Raw genomic sequence first — 15921 nt, forward strand, 5'->3', positions numbered from 1 at the left:
AATGTTTAAAACAACTTTTATATACATTGAATATTTTATCAATTAAAATTAAATATTAATTTAAAACAAAACAAATTAAATTCAATATAAAAACCGAACAAATACAAAAAATTTCAAAATACAAAAATTTCAATAAAATAATCATCGAAGTGAATGAAATATAAATTCCAAAAATTTCACCCTAAAATTAGTCGGTAAAAAGACCGACATCTCCTCTAATCTTGGTTTGGCCAATTGGGTTGTCCAATTACGGTCTTATATATCATTCGAACTTGCTAATATCAAAACATAAAAAAAGGAGGTAAGTGCCCCTATCATGACATCTAAATATCCGAATGACAAGTGGCAACCAAACCCACAAATGTCTTTCCTCCATTTATAATTATATTTAAACTCTGACAATTAATCAATTATGCCTAAACCGAGAAGAATCTAGAGCGAACCTACAACATTGGGTGGTTTGGATCTGTCCACGTGGACATACTATGTGGTTTAAAATTGACGCTAAACAATTTTAAAATTAAAAATTAAAAATTAAAATGTTTGTCAACGTGGGCTCTTAAAAACGAGCCACGTATTTGTCTAAGTCTATGTTGTCTTTTTTTAAACGTGGTTTTGCGAAACAGGAACGGATCCCTTTGTTGTTTCTCTCGAACATGCATGAAACTATGGGAGAGCGCATGCACCTATAATACAAATTCTCAAAGTAATTATTTGCTTATTTTTTATATATATATATTCATGAATCATGATGGTCAAATAATAAAAATATACGTATTATAAAGAAAATGTATTTTCTTTAATTTTTCTGCTCGCGTATTTTTTTTATTACTAATATATATATTATTACCAAATTATCAAAATGGTTTTTTTTTGTAATGGTTTATCCAAGGTGGAATTTGAACTCAGAATAAGAGAGCACTTTGTGTTTTCACCTTACCGTTTTGCTATCCAGACTTGGGCCAAAATGCTTATTTTTTCATTTACGTTCATTTTGTTATATATGTAGTTTTAGGGGGAAGATTTATATATATATATATATGAATTCAAAATATAACAAACGCATGTCAAATATTCGTTAGATGATAATATTGGTTATTAAAATATTTACGTAGTATTTCAATTCCGGAATTAGTTTAAATATTGATTAAAATATTTAGTTATAAAGAATTAAAACTTTTATCACAATTTTTTTTTCTTCTAGAATTTGAAATTTGGAGTTAGCATCAGGAGTGACTTATTCGGATTTAGTTTCGGATTGGGTTATTTCAATTTTGGAATGATACTAAATATTTATTTAATATTTCAATTTTGAAATTAGTTTAAATCTTAATTAAATATTTAGTTATAAAAAATTAAAACTTTTAACACTATTTTTCTATGGCAAGTTAGTGATTATGTTAAGTCTTGCACTAGCAATATATATATATATATATAATAATAATAATAATAATAATAATAATTATGTAATGATGAATCTATAACTTATACCATGCATTGGCAAAAATTGATGACCACATATTAATAGATATACTTTATAAAAAAATAGATCTACTTTATCTTGATACTAAACGTCATTGTTTTAACCATATAGCTTACTTAATTTTGGTATTTTAGACTTTTGTGGCCTTTAATCCTATTAATATTGGAGGACGAAGCTGCAAATATCACGAAAATATATTGCAATTTGTTGTAACAAAAATACAACCGTTGATCTAATATAAACATAAATCTTCGTTGCCTCTTATTATAAAATATATTACAATACAAAGTGCTATATAAATATATATTACAAAACAAATATGGTTTTAGTTTTGTCTAAGATAAAATAGATAAATGCATAAACACTTAAATTATATGTCGGCAGCAAGTTGGATGTATTTTGCAAGTACTCCCCAACATAATAATAGTGAAACAAATGATACAAGTTGCAAAAAAAAAAAAAAGCTTTTTGTTATAGGCCGAGCCTAATAAAATAATAAACGGGCCGATGATCTGTTAAATGGTACTATCCATCTGATGACGTGTACACGAAAACGCCCCACGCACGCTCCACGGTAGATATTTAAAACCCGATCAAGCTCGCTTCTCCGCATAGGCGCATAGATATTTTCTTCCCTTTTTCTGATTCTCATAACTCTCTCTTCGTGCATTTTCTCTGAGAATTTTCTCCAGATCCGTCGCCGAAGATATTTTTCTCTCTCGCCGGAGACAGATTCTTCGATTTTCTCAGGATTCCGGTTAGAGAATTCATGCCTTTTTTCGAATCTCAGATCGTTATTCTCGTGGATTTTCACTTTCTTAGGCGTAGGTTCCAATTATCTTTAGTTTTTGTTCGAGATTTTCTATCGTTTCTTTCCTGAATATCCTTGATTTTGTTTTCGTTTTCGTGGTTTTCACGTGTTCGTCTATATGTGTACTGTGTAGTTGCGACGCGACGTGACTTTGTCTGTGTTTAGTGGTAGGGTTTAATCGTAGTGTCTAAGATCTGTTTGGTTGAGGAGAACGCGGGAGAAAACGCGGTATTATTGCGTTTTAGGCTTTTAGCCCCTGATTCTGCATTCGTTGAACGTTTCAGGTTCTATGTTTTGTTTACATTTCTCCTCTTAAACTTTGGCATTTCCTTTTATCCTTGAATGGATTTTTTCTTTCGGTTTCTGCTTTGTTTCCATGTCAATCTGCTTTCGATTACTGCAAAGTATGATTGTTTTGGAATTTGGGTATTTGCATAATACATAATAGCTTGAGTAGCTTGAGCTAGTCACAGCTTGTGTTATGGCTTCATTTTGTTAATGAGAAGATAAATCCTTACTTGTTGCGCTCTGAAGTTAGGGTCATTTTGGTACATATGCAAGATAACTGGAGCTTAGATGAGTGGGAGATTACAATATCCACATTCTAGAATAATAGATTTGTGATAAAACAAAAATATGTAGTTGTTGCCCAAATTTGGGTAGTTCAAACGGTGGAATGGAAGTGTAAAATGTTTGTCCCGCACCGAGTTTAAACCTCAAATTTGGAGAGGGAGTGTATAATCCAAATCACGTGTTTAGTTTCCGCCCTCAAAATTAGTTTGGACCTTGCTCCAGGATACCCAACTGTCCAAAAAAAATATGTAGTTGTTACTTATTCGTGATGTTGAGCGATTAGTTCATTTTTAGTTTATTATTATTTTTACTGTGAGACAAGGGGAATGTGTGCACAGGCCCATGGGAAAGATGAAATCTGAAGACGTTTTGTGTGAAACCAAACTATTTCTGAAGTGGGTTACCATTGTGTAAAACAAAGGCTGCTCAAAATAGATTAATCAAATTACTTTGCCCAAAATAAATTTCTAGGATTCAAATCCTTGACCAACTTGCAGATCACTGTGATTCCAGATTTTGTTCGTTTTTTAACCAATTTTATAGAGCTGGATTGATGTTGCTGTGTTTACTGCTTTGCTTCAGTTAGAGAGGGAAAGCAAAGGCTTGTGATTTAGTTTATGTTGCACATAAAGCCTCGGACTGTTTTTTAAGTCAAATTAGACTTTTCCATCTTAGTTCTAGATATATACTGACAGTTAGCTGGTAATATGGTTATCCATGCTTAAAATAAGATATGTAATGGCGCTTGAATCCGAGACACGCATACACTTCATTTTTATGTATTACTGTAAGTAGATTTGTGTCTGTTATGCGTGCCCCCTGCAAGTATAAAATTATTATGGAGAGATCTTAACTAAAGAGTTTGTGATCCATCTTAAAGAAGAGACAAAATTGTTATATTGACAGTTTTTAAGCTGTTTGCTTGCATCTTTGTCGATTTCTCTTTTTGCTTGTTCATATTTTCTTTCCAAAAATTTCTGGAACTTCATTTTAATGAATTGACAAATCGAGTTTTCTCTTGTAGTCAGGCATTCTTACCACAAATAGAGATGGAGTCTTGGACCTCTTGGTATAATGCACATCGAGCTTTCTCTTGGCTTGTGATTTTAATGAATTGACAAATCATTGAAACGTTTTTAACAATGTCGCTTGGAGATCAGCCGTCATGTAGTCAGGCATTCTTACCACAAATAGAGATGGAAATGAAAAAAATAGAATCTATCTCTATTGCAGTGGAAACGACGCATTTTCGTTCTTCCTGAGAACATAGCAAGAGCGTTGAGTGTGTCACAGTTAACCATCTTTACGACCGTGGGTGTACATGTGCTTTACTGGTTCCTGCAACTTCTACTGATTGTGCTTTGTTTTGTAAAGTTTATGTATATGTCTTCATATTCTACTCATCTGTGATAATTGTTGTTTCCATTTACTTCTACATCCTCTTTGAAATGACATTTGCTGCAGCAGCACAGTTTACTTTTTATTTATTTCACCTGATCTTATCTTTACATGAAACACTGCATTCAGTTATCATCAAATACATGAATCTGAAAAAAAAAACTTATATACCACATCTTAGATAGTAGAAGAAAATGTTTGGAGTCTTGGTCTACTTTGTTAATGGAAGTAGCAATTTCCTGCTGCTGTTTTGGTCAATGTTGCAGCTAAAAGTTACTGCTCAGGAACAATGTCCGGGAAGAGGGAATAGTACCCTAACTTGGTGCCACTTGTCAATGGCTCGTAGATCTGTTGCACAGGTACGCTTGATGCATCTCCTATATCTAGGCCATTTGTGAGAAGGGAATCCATGTTTGTACCATTTTTGGCCCTTTCTTCGTGTACCTGGTGTTGAAGATTACTTGCTTTAGGGATCTCTTTGACATGTCATGCATATATTAGTTCACATGATGGATACCTAGTAAACCATACTTGCTAATACAATTGATCAGAAAAACTCTTCTGCTGCAGCAAAAATATTAAAACTAGCTTCCTTTTTTTTCTTGATGACTTCCGTTTACCTTTTTATAGAGTTCCACGTTCTCCTCGTGAATGAAAGTTCCCTGAAGAACAGAAATAAGACTAGCTCTTGCCAATGAAATTTTCAAGCAGATTTTGATGAGAACTCCAAAAGCAATGATTACCTTTCTTTTCAATTCTTGTATCTCATCAATCATCCTCTGGTCCTGTGGAATTTGATAGAATTGCACTATCAGCGTACTGAGTCATATGTTGCTGAGAATCATATTCTTTTCTTCATAGTGTCAGTCTAACCTTTCTCATTCGAACCCCTCTAAGACTCATTTCAAGCTGGTTCTCCAAATTCTGTAATCCCTTTGCACCTAGTCCAGAAAGCTCTTGTCCCATCATTTGCCTGTTTGCATTAAGAAAATAATTTCTAATACCAGGAAATTTCCAGTCTTTGCAACACCCATAGCCTTATTCCAAGTCTCTAGGATCCAGTGTTTTTATTTACAAGACGACATATCTTTGCTCTAGGAGCTTTCTTAGAGGGCAGTCTCTCGTTTTGTGATCAAATGAAATGCCCTTTACCGGGAAACCATTTTCTAGTGCTTAAAAAGCTCGGACCGTAAGGATTAGGGCTAATATGGCATTTACGTTTTGGACTTCTATTCCTTAGTTCTGATTCTTAGTCCATTTGCTTTGAATGAAGCGAAACACTAATCTGTAGGCCACAGGAAAGAAGAAAAGTTGACTTACCTGTGATTTTCTTGCAAGCTGTCCAGTTGTTGCCTTAATGCCACCACCTCCCTTTGCCAGAACTAGAAAATAGGACGCAGATTTTCATGTGTACTGGAACTTAATAATGCTAAAATGCAAAAGAGACGATATTTTTCTAGTATATGCACCCTGCAATGGAATATGTGATAACATGATTACAAATATCCTGAAATCAGCAGAAAGATTGTAAAATTGTTAGATTTCACAAATTTAGAACAGATTTATTTATCATGGCCAGCTGATCATACTCAACAAACAACGTTTCAATCATATCCTTTATTTTGTTATCTACACGTGCGCAGGAATCTAATATATAGTGCGGTAGATTGTTCTTTTTTTTTTAATATTCTGACCGATGTTTAAATCTTACGGTGCAGCGTGCCTGGTTTTTGCAACCGGAACAGCAATGACTTCATGAGTCATGGTAACAACATCTTGGCCTAGTAAGATCATCAGCTCAGTAGAATATATCATGCCTACATGGTTCTGCTATGTTATTTCTGCTGCACAATTACAAATGAATTATCCGGTGCCCCTAAGGTACCTGCACAACTAGTTAGCTAAAATTGTCTATCCTAGTTGTAGGCGTACTACACATTTCCGTCCTTGCATGTTTTTCCTCCTTACCTAGACTAAGCCATTCTAACATTCAGGGAACCTTCGTCATGACGGAAGTCTCCTGACATATCTAATAGATCGGAATTAAATACCCTGCCTTCAGCGGAATGGATCTGTTTAAATTTCAGAGACCAGCACAGTTAGAGTGAAATTTCTGTTTATTTGAATAATATGAGAAACTTGTGAAAATATTCTGGTATTTAGACATCCATGCATTCACATGTTTCAATTGAATGCTAGAAATCCAAATACTGTGGTTGGAGTCATATTTATTTTCGAGGTTAGTGATGAAAGTCAATAGCTTTTAAGATCCGAGTCATTCTATATCTTGTCACTGAAGAAGAAAATAATTGCACAAAGCCAAGAGGTTTTTGCACCAGGACCAGCTTCATTAACACATGCAGTTATCTAAATTTTCGGTAATAAATTAGCACGTTCTGTCATATATGCCATTGTCAGCGCTAGAATGATTCAGAAGTATGTTAGTATATACGCGAATGTTTCGGCAAGCTTAGAAGAACAGGAATGTGTCTGCACAGAATTCTCTTTTAATTGATGTTTTATTAGTACCTTGACTTCAGATGCTGGGTCACTCATTTGATTATTTTCCTCCTTTGTCTTGTTGTACCGATCAATTGTGGACTTCATGCTGCCCAGACCAAGGGAAAACAAAGGAGAAAAAGGAACACTAACATCAGATCAAGCTGTTGATGGGTCAGCAAGAAAGAAACTGAAGTCGTTCATATTTTTTTCATATGTAGATACCACAAGCAGTTATGGGTTTCATTCAAAATGACCGGGTGTATTCAAGGAGCATTAGATAATCACCATGGCTGAATGCTGTAAAGCTTATTATCTCATCTTCAGCCTAACACAGGTAAGATTCTAAGCCTCAAGTCTTCTTTATATTGCGAATCAGAAAATGAGCTAGCTTAAGAGAAGCCGAGGAAATCATTGGATGTTTAGTATAACTGGTAGATTAAGCTATTAGATGGAAAATAATCAGGGTCATGCTAGCATTAGATAAGCACCAGAAGAAACCTAGCTTCTTTACAGCTTTTGTAGAAATCTGGATTGACATGGAAATCACCAAAACAGTAGAAATCACCCAAAGCAGGTTTCAAGAAGATGAGCCGACAATGTGTTGGTGTGTAGAAGTATAGCAGATGAATAATACTGAGATTTTGTCCTTGTGATTACACCAGTGGCACGAGCTATACACTAAAGCATTCTAGGATTACCTTGCTCTTTAATCCCAGGCAATGCAGAGAAAAACAATCGATAGAACCACTAGTTATATCAATGACCTACGTAGAATTGTAAGTCGCGAAGAACATGGTCTGACTATTACAATTGCTTCAGCGAGAGCTGTTGTTAGTGTTGGACTTCTCTTTAGTTCTATTGGCTAAACAATTATTTGGTTATCCAAACTTGGATAATTCAACCGGTGAAATATATGCGCAAAACGTTTCTTCCGCCTCGAATTCGATCCTCAAGTTTGGAGAGGAGCGTATATTCCAAATCATGTAACTGACATCCGATCCCGAGATTAGTTTGGGTCTTGGTCCAGAACACTCGGTTACCAAAATAATTTTTTGATTGTCATTCTAAGCTTTGGTCGATCAAACCGAACTCTAGTCGTTTTTTCCAATGAAAGGATGCAATATTTTTGTTCATCACTCACTCACTCGTCTTTTCCAATGATTGAATTTTCTTTCTGTGATCGGTCTCTTCTAAATAAGGAATTATTCCCAAACTTGGTTTTATATATCCAAGTCTTCGTATTATAGTCGGATTTAAATGGATGAGAAGCATGGTCGAACAGACCGAAAGAGCTCTTGTTATACTTATCCTCGTGATAATTATTTATAACAGAAAATCCATATGATCAATGAGACTATGTAAGAAACATCGCAAATGCAGATGCATAAAAGAAATGGATGTTATTTCGCTAGGTTTTGTTATGCCTAGAAGTTTTTGTTAGCCAACCCATATACCACATGTATAGCAGACGAAAGACACCACGACGGTAAGCTACAAGAAGGATGGTGGGCGCATGCCAAGAAGAGCAACACTCATAGTTAGGCCATTTGGTCAGAATTAGGCTAATTGAGCTTGGTATGGTTCATTTCAAAAGGCATTATTAATGGGCATTATATAAAAAATGTCATTCCTTTCCTATTTTGATTTCAACACATATCTCCAATTGTGACCTTATGACCCATGTGATCAGAAATATAGTCTGATCAAATCCTGGTCTTATTGACAATAATGTTAAATTTATGGTGATCATATTAATTCATTATGTTCATACATTGAAAATCTCATAAATCGTTTGATTAAAACATTATAAATTTAACGTTATGACCAATGAGATCAACCTGTGACCACACTATATTTCAGATCATTTGAGTAATAGGATCACAGTTAGAGAAAGTATGTGTTGAAGTTAAAATAGAAAGGGAGAGTATTTTTTATAATGCCCTTTATTATGTCCATATATATAGAATTCTCTCGTTAATAAGACATTTTTTTTTGGGATTTTGAAGAAATGGTAATAGTTTAGTTAGGTAAGCGCATTCGATGCTCTTAAAGCTGAATATGGGACTCGGAAATTTCTATCAAAGTCGTTAGATTCAACTACATTTCTTCTATTTGGGTCAATAAGAACCAGACTCGTTCGGAAGCCGCGACAGTCGAACAAAGTATGATATAATTGAAAGAGACATAGACAACATAGCCAACAAATAAAGTTGTTGAGGTGACAGAATAGATTGAGAGTGACTCGGGGTCTTTTGCATTCGAATGCTAAAGTTCATTTTTGTTCCTTCGAGATGTCCTCATATACAGTAACGGGGAAGAAGAACAATGACACTTGCGCATCGTTTTGTTCAAAGTGAGGGAACATCAATTGATGACTAACAGGAAGAAATGTTGTTTTAGTATGTGTAGAGGCGAATATCTTGGCCACATTGTCACATGCAAAGGTATAGAGGTCGATCAAACCAAAATTAGCGCGGTGACAAAATGACCTATTGCGAAAATTGCCCCATCGCATTCATAAGCTAAGCTTTTACAAGACCGACCAAGGTCAAATCTTAATATGAAAAAGAGTTCATGATAATCGTAGTTATCTAACAGTGGCAACATTATTTTTGTGGACACAAGTTTGTGGTCGCCCTATCCCGATGACCATTTACCAAGCGACACATTTAAACCAATTGTCAACTACTTCAGCTCAACAAATGGATCTAATAGAAGTAGATGTGGATACGACATAATTGTTAACCCCATTTTATCCATTGTACTGTGAAATCTTCAGGACGAAAAGGTAGTCAGTCTATTTCACCCAATTAACCATTAGTAGATTGGCAAACGAATCTTTATTCTATGTTCATGTGATCTCCCGTTAAATTTGTTAGGAGAGTTTCATAACCTTCTTATAGGTGGTCATTCAGGGATCAATAAAATTTACTGAAGGTTGAAGTGAGAAATGTTCTAATGCGGTATGTAGAAGGATGTCATAATCCTTATGGATGTCTGTGATATATGCCAACGCTTCAAGGGTTCAACACATTTATCAATAGGTTGATTGCCTTTACTAATTCCATAGAGAGTAAAAGTGATATCCCTATGGATTTTATGGAAGGTCTTCCTGTGTCTAAACGACTGGTCGATCGCCCAAAGCAAATGTGTTCATTTCTTGACACTGAAACATCTTTTATTCGGTATACGGATGGTAGAACTGTTCTTCTGGGATATCATGCGCCTCCACAAGATACTAGAATCTATTGTCTCGAATCGAGACATGGTTTTCCTTAGTCAATTTTGAAAGACCCTTTTTGAACTCTACGAAATTAAATTGAAGATGAGCACTATGTATCTTCCATAGATCGAATGAGTGAAATAGACAAAATATTGGTACAACACATCATTACATAGATCCATACCAATGATGCCTTTTCAGGCAGTTTATGAAAGAGAATCTCTGATTTTGTGACGACAAATCAGTCATGAATGTCTCCAAGACTTGCTTTCTAAAATGGTGTAAGAATAGGATCTTACATAGGTAACTCTAGATTAGCCTTAATCGAGCACAAGTGATTACGAGGCATACCAATATGCAAAATGCCGATCCTAGGAATTTTGGAAAGTTGATTTAGCCTTCTTGCGCATACGACCTTAACAGATGGGGTCATTAGCACGAAATTTTCTTGAAAGTTAGGGTCCAAGTATTTCGGTCCCTGTGAGGTGGTCAAACGAATCAGTAAGTCAACTTATACATTGGCTTTGTCCCCCCACGACGACAATTCATCTGATTTTCCATGTTTACCTTTTGAACCAATAGTGAGAATTACAAATTGTCGAACCGAGGAAATACCTCTGGGATTGACAGCAGATCTCGACGGCGAGTAGAACAGGAAAGCTTTCATGGGAAACGAGAATCTAACACTAATAGGGGTACAAAGGTATTGATCCATTGGAGAGGATTTTCAGACTTTGAGGCAACTTGGGAACCTATTGAAGGTTTTTTAGAGCGATTCTATAAGTTTCACCTTGAGGATAATGTGAACATAGGAGGAGGGGTGTATTGTTAGGCGGCCCATGTACCACACATATAGGAGAAAGGGCAAGCAGTCTGAAAAACACAACGGGGTAGAAGACGGTAAGGCATAGAGAATGGTGGGCTCATGTAGAGAAGAGGAGTAGTTGGGGTCTCACTAGGCCATTTGGTCCTAATTAGGCCTTATGGTTTATTTTATTTTGGATTTTATGTTTTATTGTTATTTGAAGCTTTAATTAATTATTAAACCATAACATCTCATCTAATGTATCTGTATAAGAGTGTTTTCTCTCATTAATAAGACATTTTTGGGTTTTTACACGAGGTAGCAGTTGAGTTTGAGATTAAAATTGAGGTTGAGTTAATAAGACAGTCTTTTGGTACCTTGTGTTACTTCATGGGTTATGGTTGATGATGATTTTCACGTTTTAACAGTTTTTTCAAACGTTATCTTCGCTTCCTATGCAATAGGAAGTAACAATGACTAGTTGTATAGAAGTAATAACTACTTCCTCCATTTCAAAATAATTGTTGTTTTAGGTTATTTCACATTTTTTTAAAAAAAAGAGAAAAAGTCACATATACTCTTATTTAATGAAAATAATGTTATCATTAATAATTTATTGGAATTTGATAGGGATAAAATTGGAAACTATTGTTAGAAGTCGATGCATTACAAAGTTACTGAACCACGAGATTCTAAACTCTATGACGAGACTACATGGATTATATGTATATGAGCCAAAAAAAAAAAAAAGTTAGCACCAAGTGGAGCCATCAAATCAACTCAAGCTTTATCGCTTTCAGCGTATCTCAATTTGACATTTTAGAGAGAAAAAAGGAGTCTTAGAGACTTGGAAAGAGAAGCACAAAAACTAGGCCAAGTGGCAATGCATGCGTTTAGCACAAACTTCCAAGGAAAGAGATTCCTAGGACTCAAATTGGTGTTTCGTCCAATGAGCGTCACTTATCAGATTTTGTGGTTCATATCCTGCATGAGTGCATGCATGCATGCATGATACTTTCACGTGTTGCGAAAACGGAGATTCGTGTTATACTTCCACTTGTTTTCTCTTAACATCGTATGGTCACTTGAAAACTGTTCGATAAATTGTTCATCCTAAAATTGCTTGACTAATAAAACACTAAATCTAGAATTATGAAGGAATGCCACCCGAAATATGGAAAAACGCCTTGGTGATATATGAAGTGCAAACTATTTGTTTGAACTTCGTATAACCAATTGAATTTCCAAAGCATTGTAACGTTACGAACTTACTTAAAAAGCGGTGTATCTTCTTGATTTTATATGGATAATAACATGAAACTCGGCTTGCAAAAACACTAAGCTCTTATATGGTCTTAAGGTTCATATATATGTGCAGTTCAAATGTACTATGCTACTATTCTTTTTTTATGATAGGACAATTGTTGGACTATGTGGAAGGCCATATCGCCAGTGGTTATGCCCAAACTCGGGTTTGTGTTTAAACTTTCCACATTCCAACCAGTAGAATCAAGCCCGTGGGAATTTTCTATTATTTGTTCATCCTACTCTTTTGCATCTTTTTATTTTTATTTTTTTGCAATAGTTTTTATTCCTAGCGTTTATAAACCCACGCAAGAATACACATATTGGAATTGATGGGGATTCTTCAATTTTCATTTTAGTTCTTATGATGGCCCCTAAACAAACGTTATTGTTTTCATTTTCTCAAATATTTTTTATTTAGAATTTAAAAAATATAAATTTTTATTTTGTATTGGTTTGCAACCAATGCAAAACACTTCCCATGTAAAGCATGGAACTTATGCTGAATAACCAAAAAACTAAAAAATGAGACAAAGTTTCATAAAACCGATGCAGAAAAGCCCGAAATTTTGTTTATGATCCACCCATTATTTGTAAATACTTAGGAAAGATATACGTTTAGAAAATTCATATAACATATTTACTGGGCTTTGTTGATTTCCAAATATTACATTTGGAGAAGTTTGATTTAGGAGAACAATTTGTTGTACAAAAGATATAAATTTTCATAGCCTAAGCAGAATTTGCATAGGCTATGAAGATCATGGAGTTTAAGTATCCATTCTTAGCTGCAAATTCTTATACCGAGCATCCAAAGCATCGAGCAAAGTTGAAGGATGAAATGTGAAAACTACTTATAAGCTCATCAACTCTATGTATATATAGAGTTAAGGTTAACAACAAATGAGCCTAAAGCTTTATACTAGGACTCAATGGTAAATGCCATTTAGGATAACATAGAGTGCATATGTCCCTTTAATATTTTTGCCTAATCATTCTATTTCCAAGATCAATGAAGTATGAGTCTATAGCCTAACTAATATAGATAGCCATTAGAAACAGTTCAATAGGATTCAAATATCAGCAAAAAAAAAACAATACATAAAATACGGCAATCTCATCGAGCTCATGAAAGCAGAATCACATAGTCCACAGACACTAAACCAATCAAATAACATATAGTAAAATCAAACGAACAGACAACCCTAGGATATGAGCATGTATTACTACAAAACACGAACAAAACCTGACGAACACTGTATCTACGTATATATACAGTTACATATATGGGCATATATATGTCTACTAAGCGCATTGATTTAGAGAAAAAGGAAACCGGAGGAAATACCTCGAGTTGGAGAAATCGTAAAGCTTGCCTGTGCTGGAGAAGATGATGACACCGACCTCTGCGTCGCAGAGGATTGCGAGCTCCTTCGCCTTTTTCAGCAATCCGTTCCTTCTCTTCGAGAACGTCACTTGACGACTCGTCGTGTCATCGATCCTCCGGATCACTATCTTTCCCCTTCCCATTTCCGATCTGAGATTGCGATCTAGAATTCGAAAAAAAAAACACAAAAGTGCTCAGAATCCAATCGGAAGCAGACGGAGATTCGAAGATTACAGAGGACAGTATTCTATGAGATCGAAACAAAAATTTGAGTTCAGAATCCGGAAAAAAGTGCTCGAAGTCCAAATTGAAACAGACGGAGACTAAGATTACAGTTCAAGAATAATCGATAAGATCGCGAAAAAGCTGAAATGGAGAGAATCGAGGCTTACAGAGAAAAATGGTGAGGATTTCTGATTTTTGCAGCTCACATACGCGACGTATTTGGTCGCAGAAGATTCAAATCTTCGGAGAGGTGTGTGTGTGGCCATTTAAGGAAAAAAAAGGAAGGAGCGTGATTCCGGAAACCGGAGCGGTTTCGAGAAAAACAGCTAACGGTATTCATTGACACGTGGTCGAATCATGAGACGGGAGAATTTTTTTAATGGTCAATGATGTTTGAAGCGAGATCGAGGAATCTTACCAAATGGGTACATGACACGTGGTCATCTTAGTATTATTTCCTTTTTTGGAATCTATGGTTTTGTGCCCTTTTTTTCAAAATGCACAGAGCATTATCCACAAACCATGAAGCATGTGTATTGTACCCGATAAAATTTTAAAATAAATATAATAATATAAGATTCAGTTTTCACTAGGTACACTTCTATGTGCAATTATATTTATTTATTTATTAAAAATATTTATACATGTAATGCAAGAAAAGACATAATATTTATAGGCAGTTCTAACACAAAAATATAAATTCTTTGTAACACACACAAAAAAAATATAGGTACCTAAAATTATGCATTTGGAAAATATATCGCCGATTATGATAAGCTTTGTGTTTATCCTTTTTGTTCCGGTAGTAGTGTCGTCTGTAAAAAAAAAAAAGATTTTTCTTTTTGTCTTGCTAGAAGAAGTAACAGCAAACATTTCTTGAAACAAAGGAAAATCGAAAATGAGCTGATTGCAGGGGAACGTTTTTAGCTGAACTAGAGGGGTTGCCAACTTGCCATAACACACCAAAACCAAGGTTTAACGAGCTCGGGGGTAATTTGGTAAAAGCGATATTGGCGGCTTTGCGTTTGATAAAACACAAAGCAGACGAAGGTCCGGGACTCTGCAATTCTTCTTCAAGTTTTGTAGGAGTTTTTCGGTCAAGATTTAGGCTCGATCGTGTTTTCTTTCTCGCGTTGTACACTTCGTGAATAAAAGAACTACCTTTCCCGAGACGTACGATGAACCCTAACGTTCGATTCAGAATTCGTAATTCCTTTCGTTTTCTTGCTCTATTTGAATAATGTTGTTTAATCATAGATCCTTAATTATGTATTTAAATTATGTACATGACGTATGGAAAAGAATTTTCATACTATGACTTTTGATATAAAAAAAGGGATTATTTCTCTATTTGTACCTCGTAATGGATATTAAAATTGTTTACGTAGTTTCGAATTTATTGAGTGCTCTAAATATATATATGCAATATACATTCTAAAAAATAATTTATTTCGGTTATTGTAAGATTGTCATAAAATTATTTACTAATTAAATAAATATAAAGTTATATATATTTAAAATTTTACTTAATCATAATTTTATATATTTTAAATATGTTTAATCACAGACATTTAAATGTATGTGAAAAACCGTATTTGTTGGGATGAAAATGTATGTTTCTTTAAATAATTATTTTTTATAAATTAATGGTTTATCAAAACATTTAAAGTTCACTATACTATATTCACAATTAATAGTAAATTGAAATCGATTATACAATGCTTAGAATAATTAAGCGTTGATGTTTAAAAAAAAATTATCTTGAAAAAAAAAGTTACATAAACTCTTGTTAAGAGTAGGTTGTATCTTGACTAAGAACGATCTAATCAACAATTAATAATATTATTAGAATAGAAAATTATCAATATTTCAAACAGCATGGTTCACATGATTCTTGCTTTGTAGCTGGAATAAGTTTCTTTTGAAATAACATTTTTTTGTAAATTGTTCCGGATTAAAATATAAAAATGAAATAAATACCAATATTTTATACTAAAATAAATAATATAAAAATTGATATAAATCCAACTTCGAACTCCCAGATTTCATTATAATATAATTAGATTCAATTGTAGATATATTCATATAATTTTCCTTATATATATATATATGTGTGTGTGTGTGTGTGTGTGTGTGAATTAAAGGGTTTGCAGCCAAGAAGACAAAGAAATAATAGGGATCGTTAACACTAGATACCCAACCATGTAGT

At 34.3% G+C, this 15921-nt stretch overlaps 1 protein-coding gene and 1 long non-coding RNA gene across 15 annotated transcripts; one reads left to right on the forward strand and one right to left on the reverse strand.

Annotated features, from left to right (window-relative positions):
- The first annotated feature begins 601 nt into the window (after positions 1-601).
- On the forward strand, positions 602-13287 carry LOC109116073. Of its 14 annotated transcripts, none has more exons than XR_002023657.1 (5): positions 606-706; positions 3892-3936; positions 4532-4624; positions 5984-6049; positions 6882-7615. It is a non-coding gene; the product is annotated as an uncharacterized LOC109116073 (long non-coding RNA). The 14 variants fall into 14 exon arrangements; XR_002023658.1 differs by lacking the exon at positions 606-706 and adding an exon at positions 1509-2240 and having other exon boundaries at positions 3896-3936; XR_002023656.1 differs by lacking the exon at positions 606-706 and adding an exon at positions 1513-2240.
- LOC104799867 (agamous-like MADS-box protein AGL16) lies at positions 4631-14548 on the reverse strand. The gene is made up of 7 exons (XM_019200851.1): positions 13880-14548; positions 13449-13650; positions 6795-6873; positions 5586-5647; positions 5139-5238; positions 5009-5050; positions 4631-4927 (listed from the first exon to the last, which is right to left on the reverse strand). Exons 2-7 carry the CDS (start codon positions 13628-13630, stop codon positions 4850-4852), a joined length of 543 nt encoding a protein of 180 aa, XP_019056396.1. The 5' UTR covers positions 13631-13650; positions 13880-14548; the 3' UTR covers positions 4631-4849.
- Positions 14549-15921: the final 1373 nt, after the last annotated feature.

This window comes from Tarenaya hassleriana, unplaced genomic scaffold (genome assembly GCF_000463585.1).
Source record: "Tarenaya hassleriana unplaced genomic scaffold, ASM46358v1 Cleome61, whole genome shotgun sequence".
NCBI lineage: Eukaryota > Viridiplantae > Streptophyta > Magnoliopsida > Brassicales > Cleomaceae > Tarenaya > Tarenaya hassleriana.

Bases quoted from the DNA above. Each gene is read 5' to 3' on its own strand.
- LOC104799867 (XM_019200851.1), bottom strand. From the start codon at position 13,630: ATGGGAAGGGGAAAGATAGTGATCCGGAGGATCGATGACACGACGAGT. The intron at 6,874-13,448 runs GTATTTCCTCCG...TGGTCTGGGCAG, and splicing joins TACGATTTCTCCAACTCGAG to CATGAAGTCCACAATTGATC. The intron at 4,928-5,008 runs GTAATCATTGCT...TCTGTTCTTCAG, and splicing joins TACAAGAATTGAAAAGAAAG to GGAACTTTCATTCACGAGGA.